Source organism: Suricata suricatta, chromosome 11 (assembly GCF_006229205.1).
Source record: "Suricata suricatta isolate VVHF042 chromosome 11, meerkat_22Aug2017_6uvM2_HiC, whole genome shotgun sequence".
Lineage (NCBI taxonomy): Eukaryota > Metazoa > Chordata > Mammalia > Carnivora > Herpestidae > Suricata > Suricata suricatta.
Genome location: NC_043710.1, coordinates 7,320,682 through 7,337,556, shown reverse-complemented (window position 1 = coordinate 7,337,556; position 16,875 = coordinate 7,320,682). Strand labels below are relative to the sequence as shown.

Below are 16,875 nucleotides of genomic sequence, written 5' to 3'. Positions count from 1 at the left end.
GGGAGCGCGCGGAAGGAGCAGCCGCGCCGTCGGTCCCCGTCGGGGCTCCGTGGGTCCCCGACTCGCCCCCGGCTGGGCCATGGCGGGCGCCAGGCCCGGCGTCCACGCGCTGCAGCTGGAGCCGCCCACCGTGGTAGAGACCCTGCGGCGCGGGAGTAAGTTCATCAAATGGGACGAGGTAAGCGCGGGGGTCCCCTGTCCCACTCAGATCCTGGGACTCCCTCGCTCAAACTCAGTCAGACGCCGGGGACCCCCACCCGAGCCTGGGCTGGCCGCGGCGTCCCCCCACCCCCCCACCAAGCCAGTCTGGCTGTGCTCCGGAAACTCGAGTCCCCAAACGTGCTCGTAATGAAGACTCTGGCCCCCAATCCCAACTCCAATCCCTTCAGCTGTGGAAAATTGGGGTTTCCCCTCCTTGGCCCGGAGACTTTGAACCCCAATGAATCCCAGCCCCCCCCTCCCCCTTTTCACTCGCCATTTGCACCCACCCCTCCCGGTCTAATTCTGGTTCTCCCAACCCCGGCCTGGTCACCAGACCATGGCCCGGTACCAGACTCTGGCCGGAGGACCCTGGCCGCCAATCTTGCTCAGCGCACCCCCATTCTTCCTAGTACCCTAGCCTGAACATTGTTCTCCATTCATCACTTTTTCACCCTCTTCTTGCTGCACCCTTATGCCCTGCTCCGGGAGCCCATCCCAGCTCTCTGCTCAGGAGAGAGCACCAAGTCAGCCCCTAGTGGAGTCTTTGCCCCCCAAGTTTCTCCACCCCTGGGGAACTTTGGTCTCCACTTCTTAGCATCAGGGACTTTGAACCCCAGTAAATCCTGGCCCCCTTTCTACCGCCCCTGCCCTTGGTGCTTCCCAGATGCCCCGGCCCCCACCTGCAGCTCCCCGCCCCGTCCTGTGCCCCACCCTCGTTTTCACACCGCCCCCTCCTCTGCCCTCTGGGCCCCTCCTTCTCCAGGGCCTCCACCCCGCCTGCCTGAGCTTCCCCGCTGCTCCTTCCCAGTCAGGCCGGAGGCCTGGAAGACTCTGGGTTCCTTTCCGGCTGGGTGGGGCGGGTAGGCGTGGGAGCTGGGGGAGGGGCCGGGGGCGTGGCCCGAGGCAGCAGGTGTGCCTGAGAGGGGTGTCTGAGAGCTCCAGAGACCAGGGGAGACCCCTCCCCCCAGTCCCGCGCGAAGGGAAAAGTTTCTCCTTTTCCTTCCAGTGTGATAAACCCAAATAAGGAAGTGGGAACTGGGAGAGGGCCCTGGGGGTGGGGTGGGGGTTGCTGACTGGGACTTGGGGCTGAAGAACAGGGGGCCTGGGATGTTTTTGAAGGCCAGACACCAGGGAAGAGGCAGGGGAAGGCCCTGGAGTCAGTACCCACTGAACTCCCCTCTCCTCACACTACTGGGGGACCTGAGCCCCAGGGCAGGGTTAGGAACTCCCAGAGAGGGGCTGAGGATAGGTGTCAGCACAATCTGGGGGAGGTCCTGGCATCCCTAAAGTTCCAAGGCCTCCTGTCCTTTGTAAGAAAAGAGATGGGCGGGGCTGGTTGCGGATCCATTCTCCAGAAAAGGAAACCGAGGCTGGAAAGTGGCGCCTAACACCAGTCCCCACAATGGGCTTGAGCTGGGAGCTTAGCAGGAGTGCAGCTTCCTTTGCTTCCCAGGCCACCGGACTCTGGAGCAGATCCCTGCACCTCCTCTTGACCCTAAGCAAACGCCTAGTCTTCCCGTGCCTTGGGCTCCTCGTCTGTTAAATGGGAAGTACAAGAGCACCTATTTCCTAAGGTTGTTAGAAGGACTAAGTGAACTCTTAGAGGGCCACTTGGTCCTGATGACCCTCCCCCAGCTCTGGCTGCTGGTCCTGAGTCGCACAAGGGTGGCCCTGGGAGTGTGCCAGGGACCGGATCCTCCTCAGAAAATGGAGCTGGCATACCCTTCCTTGTCCTTCCGCCAGCCGCAGGGCTGTTTGAGGGAAGACAGACAGAATTCGCCGTCTAGTCCCAAGAGCAGAGCGAGTCCCTTTCTGGGGGGGATTCGGTCTGTATTCTGTAAGATAGGGTGAGCTGCAAGACCTCCGGTAGGGCGCAGGGTGGGGGGTCATGGGCTTCGAGGCACATGTAAGCGGACTAGTTCTCATGGGGCCCTGAGACCCAGCTGTGGCGGTCAGACTTCCAAACCCTCTGCTTTCAGCCCATACCGACCACTAGGGAGCTGTCAGGCCTTCTGAAGACATCGAGCACAGGGTTGGGGTCCGGGAAGGGGGGTCAGGTTCATGGGTAGAGAAGGAAGGAGAAGATATCCTAGCAGAGGAACCACGATGGGAAAGCCGGAGGAGGGGAGAGGGAGTCAGGGGTCTGCGTGGGGCTGAGTCTTAGGGTAAGATACAGGTGAGGATGGGAGGGGCACTGGGACCCCAGAAGTCACACCAGGGACAATTGCTTGAGCTTTCTCCGAGGAGAACCGTAGGGAGCCACCGAGGACCTGTGGGCTGGATAAGGCTTCGTCTTCACTCAGTGGCAGAAGCACTGGGGTGGATGGCCAGAGGGAGTCTGGGGACCAAGCCTGGGTCATAGTCCTTCCCTCACTGACCCCTGCCTTCCCGTCCCATCCCCAGGAGGCCTCCAGTCGCAACCTGGTCACCCTGCGTGTGGACTCCAATGGCTTCTTTCTGTACTGGACAGGACCCAACATGGTGGGTGAGGGTGGGCACTGGCACAACTTGCTCAGGTCGGGGGGGCGGGGCCCGGGCCCAGACCCCCCGGACCCCTCCTACCCACCCAGGAGGGTGGGGCCCAGCTGCTGGCTGACCTCTCCCACGGCTCCCGGGACAGGAAGTGCTATGGGCGGGGGCTGAGGCTAGGGCTACAGCAGAGGGGGCCACTCCCTGGCCCGGGGTGGGGAGATCTTGGGGGCCCCTGGCTCTTGCCCTGTAGCCTCTCAGACCTACTCTGGCATCTGGTTTCCCTAGGAGGTGGACACCCTAGACATCAGTTCCATCAGGGACACGCGAACGGGGCGTTACGCCCGCCTGCCCAAGGTGAGTGACGGAGCCAGGAATAGGGGTCCCGGCCCAAGGGTGGGGGTGAGGCCTTGGGGGAACTCCTCTTTACCGTTGGCTTTCAACTACTCAGGACCCCAAGATCCGGGAGGTGCTGGGTTTTGGAGGCCCCGACACCCGGCTGGAGGAGAAGTTGATGACAGTGGTGGCCGGGCCAGACCCCGTGAATACAACGTTCTTGAACTTCATGGCCGTGCAGGATGACACAGCCAAGGTGGGCTGGGGCCAGAGGGTCGTCCCCAGGGAGCCACCGAGTCACTGCTGAGTCAGTCATCCCTTAGTGAGCATGTCTTGTGCCCTAGGCTGTTCTCTACCCCTAGTTTTCATCAGCCTTTGGCAGAGCACTATTTAAGCATTTACCGTGGACGCACCTGGTTTTGGGTGTGGGCTGGGACTGGCCAACCCCCTCTGTTCCCCATCCACTCACCCCCACCCTGTCTCCTGACCCCTCAGGTCTGGACCGAGGAGCTGTTCAAGCTGGCTATGAACATCCTGGCTCAGAATGCCTCCCGGAACACCTTTCTGAGAAAAGCGTGGGTCCCGGGCTTGCCTGGGGGGTGTCAGGGGTTCAGGTGGCCATGCTCAAGGCGTGACCCTTCTGCCTGCCTCCCCAGATACACAAAGCTGAAGCTGCAGGTGAACCAGGATGGACGGATCCCGGTGAAGAAGTGAGGCCCCCTCAGCACCTTCTCTCCTGCCCCCACCCTAGTGACCTTTGCCCCCACTGACCCTGACCCCTCTCACCTGCTCAGCATCCTGAAGATGTTCTCAGCAGATAAGAAGCGCGTAGAGACGGCGCTGGAATCCTGTGGCCTCAATTTCAACCGGGTGAGGAGGCAGGGACAGGAGCCACGGAGGGTGTCATGGAGGGTGTCCAGTCTCCTGGGGCTCGCTGCCTCTTGGGTTCTCACCCCACGCTTCTGGTCCCCAGAGTGAGTCCATCCGGCCCGACGAGTTTTCCTTGGAAATCTTTGAGCGGTTCTTGAATAAGCTGTGTCTGCGGCCAGACATCGACAAGATCCTGCTGGAGATGTGAGCAGGAGGCCCCGGGCCCACCTCCCAGCCCCTGGTGCGCGGTGTCTGGCCTCTGCTGGCATTCCTTCCAGCACTACGATGGGAGGCAGGACTGCCAGGGGTCCCCGTGGGCCGGGGCTGGGCCGAGGCCGGGCCATAAACCGCTCTTAGCTGACCCTCGGCTGGGGTTACTTTCCTCAGCCTGTGCTGGGGCGGGGGGCCGAGTGGCTTCGATGTGCTGGGGGACTTGCCTGAGCGCATCTAGCGAGCGACTCCTGGGCACAGCAGGCCAGACACTCGGTGGTCTCCAAAGCCCTGGCTGATGCCGATGCCAGCGCCCGGTGGCCGGGAGAGCGGATGGGAAAACTGAGGCCCAATGGGCGCAGCCATTTGCCCAAGTCCCAAGCAGCAGGTGCTAGAGCCATGCACAGAACTTTCATCTCCCTCCCCCAGAGTGAGGGCTCAGAGCAGGAGTGAGGCTCCAGCCTCACTTAGCTTCCTGCCCCTTTTAGAGGCGCCAAGGGCAAGCCATACCTGACGCTGGAGCAGCTCATGGACTTCATCAACCAGAAGCAACGGGACCCGAGGCTCAATGAGGTGCTGTACCCGCCTCTGCGGCCCTCCCAGGCCCGGCTGCTCATCGAGAAGTATGAGCCCAACCAGCAGTTCCTGGAACGAGGTGAGCTAGCAGGGAGCCGGCCAGAGGCGGGGGCTGGCAGCCGGAGGTGCCCCGGCTGGCTTTGCTGAGCCCACCTGTCCCCCAGACCAGATGTCCATGGAGGGGTTCAGCCGCTACCTGGGCGGCGAGGAAAACGGGATCCTGCCCTTGGAGGCCCTGGATCTGAGCGCAGACATGACCCAGCCGCTCAGCGCCTACTTCATCAACTCCTCACATAACACCTATCTCACAGGTGAGTGAGCCGCCCTTGGGCAGCTGGAGCGGTGGCGACTGTGACCTCTGCCCTCTGCCCCTTACCTTTCCTGCCTCCTTTTGGGGTGGCTGGTCCTAGGGATGCGGGCAGGGAACGGGCAGCTGACCCCGGCGGGGCGGGGCTCCCCTGCACTGGCACATTTCCTGGGTGGTCCAGGAGGCTTCGCTGGGGAAGGGCTGAGGCCGGCACCTGCCAGCCAGTGAGGGGACCCTGAGGTCACTCTGTGGTGTGTTTCAGCAGGGAGGAGGCCAGGGGCAGGATGGCTGCTGGGGCAGGCAGAGGTGAGAGGGAGCGCGAGGAGGAGGCAGGGCTAGCCCAGGGCACTGAAGGAATCTGGATTTATCCTAAGTGGCCAGGACGGGCTTTTCGGAGGGTGTTGCTCAGGGGAGGGGTGAGGCTGGCTAAATGAGCCAAGCGCTCTGCCACCGAGATTGGCTGGGAGGCAGCGGGGGGCCTGCCGTCCCCAGGCAGTAGGTGACAGAGGCTGCTTCAGGGCCATGGCAGGCGGTGGAAGGAGGAAAGGGAAATGAAGGGCCGTGGGGGTGTCACTGGGGACAGGCGTCCACTTGAGGCCAGCAGACGGGAGGGGGGTGTTTATCTGAGAGAGGGTGAGCCCCGGCGGAGGAGCCTGCTGTCTGCCAGTGCTGCTTGGTGCTGACTCTGCCCAGCTTGGATGGACGCCAAGGGCTGGGTGGCAGGGCACGGGCCCCACCCTGGGGGACTGCAGGAGAGGTGGTGCTGGCCCCACAGTGAATTAAGGAGTGACCGAGGGCTGGCCAGACAGCGTGCCAGGGCTGGGCCGGGTGGCCACAGGGGCCCCTGCATCTCCAGCATGGCTGGCGGAGGAGCCACGGCGGGCCTGGGGAGGAGGGAGAGGAGCCGGGCTGGCCGGGGCGGCCGTGGTGACAGGAGCCTCGCCGCCAGCGGGGCAGCTGGCCGGGACGTCGTCGGTGGAGATGTACCGGCAGGCGCTGCTCTGGGGCTGCCGCTGCGTGGAGCTGGATGTGTGGAAGGGGCGGCCCCCCGAGGAGGAGCCCTTCATCACCCACGGCTTCACCATGACCACCGAGGTGCCGCTGCGAGACGTGCTCGAGGCCATCGCGGAAACCGCCTTCAAGACCTCGCCCTACCCTGTCATCCTCTCCTTCGAGAACCACGTGGACTCGTGAGTGGGCCCCTGACCTGGGGAGCCCCCCTGCCCGCCCCCCATCCACCCAAGACAGCCATCCCACCACGATGCTGTTTGTTCCTGTGACCTCTGACCCTGAGGGCCTTTGATCTCCCATGGGGCCAGACGGATGTCAGCTTCACCCCCCAGGCACCTCTGACCTTTGACTTTGGCCCCACAGGGCAAAACAGCAGGCCAAGATGGCTGAGTACTGCCGGTCCATCTTTGGGGACGCGCTGCTCATCGACCCGCTGGACAAGTACCCGGTATGAGGGCTTGGTGCCGTGGCGGGGCTTTGGGGCGGGGGGAGGTGGTGAGGGCGCCCGGCAGGCCCTGACCTGTCTGTGCCCACCAGCTGGCCCCAGGCGTCCCCCTGCCCAGCCCCCAGGAGCTGATGGGCCGCATCCTGGTGAAGAACAAGAAGCGACACCAGCCCAGTACCGGCGTCCCCAACAGCTCCATTCGCAAGCGGCCGCTGGAGCAGAGCAACTCGGCCCTAAGCGAGAGCTCGGCCGCCACCGAGCCCTCCTCACCGCAGCTCGGTGCGGCCCCGGCCCGGCCCTCGCCCCCCCTCCCCCGTGACGTTCCTGCGGCTCCCAGCCTGACCCCCTCCCCCTCCCCAGGGAGCCTTTTACTGCCTCTCAGCTGAGGAGGGGACCTCTGACCTCTGACCCCTGGCCCCAGGTGCTGACCTCACTGAATTATATCCCGGTTGGATTTGGTTTCATCCAACTTCTGACCCCTCAACCTCCACTGCCCACCTCACAAAGGCCTCCTCTCAACCAGGCCAGACTCTGAATTCTAACCTCTGGCCTCTGACCGCCATGAACTACCTCCTTGTGCTTCGGGGATGACCCTCAGACCTCCCACCCCGTTCTGTGACCCCCCCCCATGGCATCTGTCCACCCCTTGGTTATCGTTTCAGCTAACCCTTGTCCCCTTACTTTATCAAAGTCCCCTGTGCATGTGACCCTGACCGCTCACCTCACTGAGCCTCCCTGTTGGGCTTGGCTCTGATCGGCGCCTGCCTTGGGACCGGGTCGTCCTTCACCCCGCTGCCAAGTGCTTGTATTCTGGTTCCCCGCTGCTCACCCTTCTGAGCCACGCTACCTACCTCTCCGCTGGATAGGACTCTGGACCCTGACCCCTGACCCATGTCCCCTATCCATTACTACTAGATTTAATACCATTCAACTCCTGGCCCCTGCCCTTCCCCCCCCCCCCCCCCCCCCCGCAATGCTGGCCTGAGATGACCCCAACTTGCCCACTGAGTCACCTGTACAGCACAGCCCCTCCTGGCTCCCGAGTGCTCTGTTCGGCCTGACCCCCTGTGGCCCTGTTCTCCGCAGGGTCCCCCAGCTCTGACAGCTGCCTAGGCCTGAGCAATGGGGAAGAGATGGGCCTTGAGAAGCCCAGCCTGGAGCCTCGGAAGTCTCTGGGCGAGGAGGGGCTGCAGCGGAGCCCTGATGCTCTTGGGTCTGCTGACCGTGAGGATGAGGAGGAAGAGGAGGAAGAGGAGGAACAAGCAGATCCCAAAAAGCCGACCACAGATGAGGTCAGTCCTGCAGGCGGGAAGAGGCGGAGGCAGCAAGTATTTGTTCCCCAAGCGTTGGCTGAACACCTACTCTGTGCCGGACGCAGTGCTACGTACTGGGTCTGGGCACGATCAGACATTATTTGTGTTCTCTTTGAGTCAGGCTGTGTGTGTGGTGAAGGGAGGTGGTAAAGAGGCACGGAGGCAAGTGTGAAATCATTTATGCTCATGGGCCAGGAAGGCGTGAGTTAGGGTGCAGAACTGGGGGGGGATGTTAGGCCATGAGACCTTAGGAAGAGGAACAGCATGTGCAAAGGCCCTGTGGCAGGACTGGAGAGGGTGGGAAGGGGTAGTGGAAGACCAGGGAGTGTTGAGTTCTGAGGGGTGGAGGGCACAGGAAAGGTGGATCATGAGGTCAGATTTGGGAGGGGACGAGTGGGGAAGGGTGTGTACAGGGGTGGCCAAGCTCAGCATTGCAGGTGTTGAGTTCAAGGCACTTGGTGAGCTACCTGAGAGGAGATGGCAAGATGGTGGTTGGAAATAATGGCTCATGTGCACGTGGATAATTGAGTCCCTGGGGTTGGGTGGGGGGTTCCAGCTCCCAAGAATCAGGGAAGCAGGAGGCAAAGGAGGAAAGTGGGGTCCAGGGCACATCGGGCAAGGCCCCAGAGAGAAGCCCATAGGCCAGATGGGGCCAGGACCGACCGGCCATGGAGGGGCTAGGGCCCTTGTCGAGAGCCACTGGGCAATGCGATTGCGGGGGTGGGTAGAGGGTCAGGACCTCCCACCTGGCAGGCAGCAGAGGAGGGGACATCCAGCTGATGGCTGGGGGGCAGGCACCGCTGACCTTGTCTTTGCGGGGGCCACAGGGCACTGCCAGCAGTGAGGTCAATGCCACCGAGGAGATGTCAACACTCGTCAACTACATCGAGCCTGTCAAGTTCAAGTCCTTTGAGGCTGCTCGAAGTGAGTGCGGTAGGAGATGGTAGGAATAGGAGCTAGCCCAGCCTTTCCAGACCTGACCCCTCCCCTCCCTGTCCCTGCGCCGCCCCCTCTTCCCGCAGAGAGGAACAAATGCTTCGAGATGTCATCCTTTGTGGAAACCAAGGCCATGGAGCAACTGACCAAGAGCCCCATGGAGTTTGTGGAGTATCCTTCTGGATTGCTGGGGCCGGGAGACCAGTGTTGGGGTGCTCAGAGACTGGCCTGGATGTCCTGACCCCACTAATGCCACCTGTGCGGGTCCTCGCCCTCTAGCACCCTGGTCTGGGCTTGGGGCCAGCCTGTGGGACTGCCCAGGGCTAGGCCGAGAGGCGGGGGTCCAGGGGGGCAGCTTGAGCAGAGGCCCCCCAGAGGGAAGGGGGTTCACAGAAGCCCAGGGTGGGCCCGGGGTGCTCGCCAGGAGGCGGGGGCCGGTAAACGGCGTGGCCCCTGACTGCCGACCTCAGATACAATAAACAGCAGCTCAGCCGCATCTACCCCAAGGGCACCCGTGTCGACTCCTCCAACTACATGCCCCAGCTCTTCTGGAACGTGGGCTGCCAGCTTGTGGCCCTCAACTTTCAGACCCTGGGTGAGCCCCGGCCTGCCTCAGCCCCCCAGCTTCTAGCCTCGCCGATTTTTGCTCTGTGACCCTGTTAACCCTGCCCCGAAGGACCTCCAAGGATCTGATCCCAGATCTCCAACCCAAACCGAGACCTTGGCTGACCCTAGACCTTTTCTTTCCCCCGATCCCACTTGACCTGACCCTACTGGTCCCTGGGCCTCCCTCTGCATTGCACCGTCCTTCCCGACTCCTCGCCCCGAGGGGCTGGCTGGCTGACCCTTGCCGTCCCCACGTCACCCCCAGACGTGGCGATGCAGCTCAACGCGGGTGTGTTCGAGTACAACGGGCGCAGCGGCTACCTGCTCAAGCCCGAGTTCATGCGGCGGCCGGACAAGTCCTTCGACCCCTTCACTGAAGTCATCGTGGACGGCATTGTGGCCAATGCCTTGCGGGTCAAGGTGGGGCCGGGGAGGGCTCCGGCAGGGCATCCCGGGGGGCAGGCCTCCAGCAGCCGCCTCACCCTCCCGGCCCCCTCAGGTGATCTCGGGGCAGTTCCTGTCCGACAGGAAGGTGGGCATCTACGTGGAAGTGGACATGTTTGGCCTCCCTGTTGACACACGACGCAGGTACCGCACGCGGACCTCTCAAGGGAACTCATTCAATCCTGTGTGGGATGAGGAGCCCTTTGACTTCCCCAAGGTGAGCTTGGTGCCTGCGCCTGCCCTGCCGGTCCTCCCGGGGGGTAGGGGGGCGGCGGGACCCAGGCGCACAGGGAGTGGTCAGGAGTGGGAAGGCAGGGGTGCCTGTCACCTCCGGGCACCGAGTGTGACAGGGTCGGGCTGGCGGTCCTTGCCCTCGGCAGGCTTTGAGAAGAGCACAGGAAGGTGAGACCCGCCCCGTGGCTCACTCCACAGTTTCTAGCCTGGCAGTGACCAGCACTGCCCCATAATGGCAGTGCCTGGGGTGGGGGGGGTCTGCCTGTTCCCTTTGCTGCTCGCCATCCATCTGGCCAGGCCGTGGAGGGAGGGGCGGGGCTGCCATGGGCTCGGTGGGGATGGTGACTGATGGCCCATAATTGGGTCTGAGGGTCCGCTAGGAGCATTGGGCCTTGGTGGCCGGGGTCAGTTGTGGCTCTGTGGTGGACACCGCGGCCTTGGGGTAAGCTCCCTGGCTCAGCCCTGGTCCGGGCCCTCAGGTGGTGCTCCCCACACTGGCTTCGCTGCGTGTCGCGGCCTTTGAGGAAGGTGGCAAGTTTGTGGGGCATCGGATTCTGCCCGTCTCTGCCATCCGCTCAGGTGAGGCCGTCTGGGCTCTGGGAAGCACAGGGGCAGGGCGTGCGGGTCCCCGGGGAGGGGGGGGGAGCAGCCACCTCACCTTCCCGCCCCCCCCAGGGTACCACTACATCTGCCTGCGGAATGAGGCCAACCAGCCGCTCTGCCTGCCGGCCCTGCTCATCTACACTGAAGCCTCCGACTATATTCCTGATGACCACCAGGGTGAGCGGGGGCACCGCCAGGGTCTGGCGGTGGCCGAGCCCAGTGGCCCCAGCTGGGGCTTCTGGCCTTTCAGACTCAGCTCCCAGGGTGGGTTTGGGTTCTGTGGTCCTTCCGGGAAACCAGAAACAATGGGGAAGGTGTGGCCCTGGTGGGGGGGTTCTGTCCCCGAGACCCTTGCTCTCTGCTCCCCACCCAGACTATGCAGAGGCCCTGATCAACCCCATCAAGCATGTGAGCCTGATGGACCAGAGGGCCAAGCAGTTGGCTGCCCTCATCGGGGAGAGCGAGGTGAGCCAGGGTGGGTCAGGGGCGCGTGTGCGAGACAGCGGGCTCAGGGTGACCTGGAGCCTTGGGGCTGCTGGCGGTGTGGGTGGGGTGGGGTGGTGAGGGCTGATCTCTGAGCCTGGTCTTCTCCACGCTCCTCTCCGCCTGCACTGCCCCACCCCAGTCCCTGCTGGTGGTCTGGCTCCCCTCCCCGTGTGGAGCCCTTCACTGCCTTACTGTGGATGCCAGTTCGAGGCATTTGCCCCCGCCCTCTGCGTGGAGGCTGCTTCCCCTTCCCGGCTCCTCTCATCCAGACTCGACAATAAAGCCAAGTGAATGCTGAGTGTCAGAGCTTTGCCAGGCCAGCGTGAGCTCTTTTCACCAACTTGACTCCTGGAATCCCCCCATCCCGAGTTTGGTCCTGCCCACCCCCCATAAAGATGGGGACACTGAGGCTCTCCAACTGGGCCACCAGCGCTTGGCTCTGCCTCCAACGCCGGCGATTCCACCGTGCAGCTTGGTGTGGGGCTTCTGGCCTTTCACACTCAGTAGGCTCAGCCGCCTTGGGTTACTGCCCACATTTCATGGAGGTGGAAACTCCCCTTTTGCATGCACGAGGCTTTTGGGACAGACCGACCGGCTAGAATTCCTCCAGCCAAGTGCAGGGTTTGGCTGCTTCATCAAAGCGGTTAGAAGCCACAGAAGGTTTTAAAACCTGGGGTCCTGGGCGCCAGGCGATGGGCAGTGGCTTCTGTGGGGAGGGGTCAGGAGCAGAGGCTTGGCCGCCCCGCCAGAGCTGGTCCCACGGGGCCTGTGGCAGGCAGAGAAGAGAGGCTGTCAGCGGGAGAGGCTGATGCCCACTCTGCGGTCACTTCCTTCACTGATTTAATCAGGAGCTAAGCAACGAGGAAGATGAGCAGCTGTGGGCGAGGGTGGAAGGGGCCTGGGAGAGGGGAGGACACTTGGGGTGGGGCCAAGGTTTTCCTGAAGAATCTGGAAGTTCCTGAGCATGCACCGGGGGCCTGGCATCCTAGGGACGCAGTCTCACGCGATCTTCCCCACACCCTGCATGCAAAGGGAGTCTAGGAATGCTTATCTCATTACGCCTGATTTCCCCGGTGCCTGCTCAACAGCCCCATATTCTAGACGAGGAGTCCAGGCCAGATGGGCGGAGGGAAGCGGGCCGGAGGCATCGGGAAGCCCTGGGAGGTTGCAAAGGACAGAAGGGGCTGGAAAGAACCAGCTTTGCTGGATAGAGCATTGTGCCTTCTCCCCCTCTCAGGCTCAGGCTGGCCCAGAAACTTGCCAGGAGACCCCATCTCAGCAGCCGGGGGCCCAGGTGACCCCGAGCCCCACGCCCAGCACCCTGGACATCTCCCCGCGCCGCCCCCCTGGCCCCCCCGTGTCCCCTACCAGCCCCTCCCTCGGCAGCCCAGGTAAGGGGCTGCAGGGGGACACTGAGGGGGTGGCTCTGGCCTTCCCTCCGCCAGCCTCTCACGGCCCTGCCTCCCCTCTCCAGGGCAGCGGGACGACCTCATTGCCAGCCTCCTCTCAGGTGCGGGGGTAGGGGTTGTGCAGGAGGGGGTGCGGCTGGGTGGGCGGCCCCCAGCCCAACCCCGCCCACCTTTGCTTGGTCACTTGCAGAGGTGGCCCCCACCCCACTGGACGAGCACCGAGGCCACAAGGCCCTGGTGAAGCTGCGCAGCCGGCAGGAGCGAGAGCTTCGGGAGCTGCGCAAGAAGCAGCAGCGGAAGGCGGTCGCCCTCACCCGCCGGTTACTTGACAGCTTGGCCCAGGCCCGGGCGGAGCGCGGGAGCCGCCAGCGGCCAGGTGTCCTGTGAGTGTCCGGACCACCTGCGTGCGCACATGCACCATGTGCAATGGTGTGAATGTGAGGATGTGTGCACATTGGGGCATCTTGTGGCGGGGCAGCCATGGGCTGCTCCTTGACCCGCAGGGAGGAGGGTCCGGTGCAAGGAGGACAGAGGAATCTTTTGGGTCCCAGTTCCTCTGCCCCGGAAGCCCCCCTCGAGGAGCATGTATTTCCAGAGACTTCTGCCCAAACACACAGGCTTCTGTCATTTGGATGGAGCCAGTGGGCCTCGATGTTGGCCTAGCAGACACCGCGTGACAACCTGCGTGTCACCCAGAGGGCTTCTTCCTACAGAGGCGCGGAGGATGAGAAGGCGGAGGAGGAAGAGGTGAGGCGGTATCAAGAGTTCCAGAAGAGGCAGGTGCAGAGTCTGCTGGAACTGAGGGAGGCCCAGGTGGACGCAGAGGCCGAGCGGAGGCTGGAGCACCTGAGACAGGTGAGCGGGGCAGCGGGGCAGCCAGGAAGAGCCTGCCTCGGACAGAGCCGCCGTCAGCCTGTGTCACCCGGTGGCCACCTGTGTCCACAGGCACAGCAGCGGCTCAGGGAGATCGTCTTGGAGGCTCACACGACTCAGTTCAAGAGGCTGAAGGAGACGAACGAGAGGTGGAGGCAAAGGATCCTGTGTGGGTGGGGCAGGGGAGTCCCTGATGTTCGGAGGAGGGGAGCGCCCCCCCAGACCTGCCGTTGACCCTTTCTCCTTCTCCCACTGGCCCGTTCAGGGAGAAGAAGGAACTGCAGAAGATTCTGGACAGGAAGCGCCACAACAGTATCTCAGAAGCCAAGACAAGGGAGAAACATAAGAAGGAGGCGTAAGGGCACCGGGGGCAGAGTGCTAGCAATGCTGGGGGCTGGGCAGGCAGGGCTGGGGGCTGGGCACTGAGCCCACTTCCTACCTTGCTCCCTGCAGCGAATTGACAGAGATTAACCGTCGGCACATCACTGAGTCGGTCAACTCCATCCGTCGGGTGAGTGAGGCTCAGGTGCCGCCCCAGCCCACTCCCCTTCCTTCTTTCATTAGAAACCCATCTAGCCTCAGTGCCCAGCTGATTGCTATATTACCCTAGACGGACTTCTAGAACCTTTTCCCTTTTTCCTCTGGGCCCCACAGCCCTCTCTCTCGCCCCCTGACATCCTGCCTGGAGCCAGCGTCTAACAGTGTCCTATGGCTTCAGAGTCCGGAATGTTTGCTGGAAGGGCCATCGTGGTGTCCTGGCCCCGCAGCCCTGGGGGCTTGCACCTGCCAGGGCTGGAGCCCTAGGGCCCTGACCCCTCCCTTAGAGACCCTTGGCTGAGCCCCTGTCCCCCCCTCCCCTGCCCTGCAGCTGGAGGAGGCTCAGAAGCAGCGTCACGAACGCCTTGTGGCCGGCCAGCAGCAGGTGCTGCAGCAACTGGCAGAAGAGGAGCCCAAGGTGAGGCCTTGGACGAGGTGGGCGGCCGGCGGGTGGCAGGCAGGCAGGGGCTGAGTGGCCCGGCCTTACCTGTGACACGCCTCCTCCGCCTGCAGCTGCTGGCCCAGCTGGCCCAGGAGTGTCAGGAGCAGCGGGCAAGGCTGCCCCAGGAGACCCGCCGGAGCCTGCTGGGGGAGGCGCCCGAGGGGCTGGGGGACAGGCATCTGGTGGCCTGTGCCAGCAACGGTCATGCACCTGGGAGCAGCGGGCACCTGTCTGGCGCCGACTCGGAGAGCCAAGAGGAGAACACGAAGCTCTGAACTGGCTGAGCGCGAGGTGGCCACAGCATGGGTGCTGGGAGGGCTGGAGGCTAAGACACTAATGCTTTTTTTTTTTTAACTTTTTATCTTTAGAAATTTTATTTTTTTAAACTGGGGCAAAGCACCCCACACTAACCCCCTTCCTCCACCCTCCTGGGGCCCCATTAGTCCCCAGCCCCTCCTTCCTGCCTTCAGTCCTAAGGAAGAGGGGTCACTGTGGGCCAGAAGGGTTTGGCGCTCCCGTGGTGCCCAGACCCCGGAGCGGGGGTCGCCTCCCTCACTTCCCCAGGGAACACCGGCAGAGGCGTTGAGCTCTGGGCAGGAGAGTCACATTCTTGCTCTATTCTTTGGGGATTTTTTTACATGAATAAAAGCGGATTTCAGGGACCCTGTGTGCAGTGTGGTTTGGGGTGGGGGTGGTTCTGGAGAGGGCCCGGGGCCCTGGGTCTGGCTTTGCCACTCTCTACTGGGGCTTCAGTTTTCTCATCTATAAAATGGGCTGGCGGGCATTGTGGGGTGGAGGTCAGGCCCTTCGGGAAGGGTTGCTGGGTTTCAGCCTAGAGACCTCCTTGCTTGGGGCCTGCAGGACTTCCTAGTGACCTGACATTAGAGGTCCTGTGGCCTCCCCCATGCTGTCCTGCCTTTCTGCCCTCTGGCCTGGACCTGTCATTTCTCACCCCCACCCCCGCCATTACTTTTTTCCCTCCAGAGGCTTAGGCCTCTGCTTCAGGAAGCCTTCCCTGCCCGCCCTTCCTGTTGCCTGGTGTGACCCGAGCGCCCAGGATCTTCCGACGAGGCTGTTCTGGGACCCTCGCAGGCAGTTGACTCTAACTGGGGATGGACCTTGTCAGCTCAGAACCTGCCCGGCATCAGGGGACCGGCCCCAGGCCCTCAGTGATACACTAGGGACCCTTGGGACAAGGGAAGCTGACAGTCACAGATGCTCACAGGGCCTGGGAGACCCAGCACCCCCCTCCTCCCTGTGAGGGAGATGTTATGCCTGTTTTACAGATGAGGAAACTGAGGCCCAGAGCAGAAGTCATGTGTCCGGGCCACTGCTAAGTCAAGATGTCCTGACCAGGAGGCAGGGCGGGCCTGGACCTTCTGTGGCAGACTGTCTTCCGGCCAGCATGGAGGACCTGTTGCAGGCTTCTCCCTCCTGCCTCCGGACAGTGGACTGCGCGGAGCGGCGGAGACCCCAAAGTGAGGACTCGGCTAGGCTCTGCGGCAGGGTCAGGCTGGCACTTCAAGGCCTCTCCCAGCTTCCTGGCTTCCTGGGCTGGCTGCCTCCCTCCTCCAGAGGAAGGCAGCCTCTTATCTGGGCTTATCTCCTGCCAATTGAGTGTTTTCTTTCTTTGTTTTTGCTGCAGCCTCAGGCAAACAGGGTGGGGAGGCAACAGGGAAAAGGCTTCGGGAGCAGGCCCTTCCCAGGGCTGGGGACCTCTCCCCCTTGCCCTGCTCCCTCAGGGTTAATACCGATGCCGGACCTTCCCTGCTTCTGTGGTCAGGACTTGTCCTGTCCCCAAACTGGCCTTCTCTATTCCCTGACCAAGTCCTGTCTTCCCGATTTGGCTCACGAGTACCTTACAGAAACACTCCATGTTAGTCCCCGGGCCCTCAAAGACCAAGCTAAACTCCAGACTCCTGGGTATGACGTTCCAGACCCCCAGAATCCTGGCCTCTGCTGCTCCCCCATCCTTTCATGGGTCCATTCTTTCCTCTGCTGGGAATGACAGTTCCCTTCCCCATGTCTCTCTTTAAGTCAGTCTCAGCTCTAACTCACCTCCGCCCTGAAGCCCTTCCGGGCTTTCCCTTGTCGGAGGGACCCACCCTCACCCTGGTACCAGTCCCTGCACTCAGCTGGTGGTAACTCCGCTCTGAGAGGCTGGCTCACCCCTGCCAGGAAGCTTCTGCAGGCAGGGCTGTGGCCTAATTCATTTCTGTATACCCATTACAAAGCGCTGGCTGGTCTATAGGGGGCGCCAATAAATCTTTCTGGACTTGAGCTCGGAGCTCTGCTCCCAGGTCCCGGTGAAGCTTCTCGGTTCCTTAGTCATCAGTACATTCACGGCTCTGGGACCAGCCTTCCATTGTCCCCTCCCCCGCCTTGTGCGTCCGACCAGTTTTCTGAACAGAGCTGGCCCCAGGCCGGCCACACAGTAGCTGTTTGAAAGGACTGACCCGAATAGGAGCAAATGACCCTCCCCGGGGGACGGCGACACGGTTTGCATAATGTGGAATTCCGGCGGCCGGACTGCCTGCAGTTCCCAATTGCCAATTAGAGATTAGGAC

At 62.7% G+C, this 16,875-nt stretch overlaps 1 protein-coding gene across 2 annotated transcripts; it reads left to right on the top strand.

Moving 5' to 3' along the window:
* The first annotated feature begins 26 nt into the window (after positions 1-26).
* PLCB3 (phospholipase C beta 3) lies at positions 27-16,588 on the top strand. 2 transcript variants are annotated; one of them, XM_029956086.1, is made up of 32 exons: positions 27-178; positions 2,605-2,682; positions 2,959-3,027; positions 3,122-3,262; positions 3,502-3,581; positions 3,663-3,716; positions 3,801-3,876; positions 3,980-4,080; positions 4,575-4,741; positions 4,827-4,973; positions 5,919-6,159; positions 6,344-6,428; positions 6,518-6,704; positions 7,512-7,717; positions 8,566-8,662; positions 8,761-8,845; positions 9,145-9,269; positions 9,546-9,700; positions 9,780-9,941; positions 10,438-10,537; positions 10,634-10,738; positions 10,935-11,026; positions 12,285-12,438; positions 12,522-12,557; positions 12,647-12,839; positions 13,170-13,311; positions 13,402-13,478; positions 13,595-13,684; positions 13,783-13,840; positions 14,198-14,284; positions 14,380-14,599; positions 15,595-16,588. In XM_029956086.1, exons 1-31 carry the CDS (start codon positions 80-82, stop codon positions 14,581-14,583), a joined length of 3,693 nt encoding a protein of 1,230 aa, XP_029811946.1. In that variant the 5' UTR covers positions 27-79; the 3' UTR covers positions 14,584-14,599; positions 15,595-16,588. The 2 variants fall into 2 exon arrangements, with proteins under 2 accessions (XP_029811946.1, XP_029811945.1); XM_029956085.1 differs by lacking the exon at positions 15,595-16,588 and having other exon boundaries at positions 14,380-14,970.
* Positions 16,589-16,875: the final 287 nt, after the last annotated feature.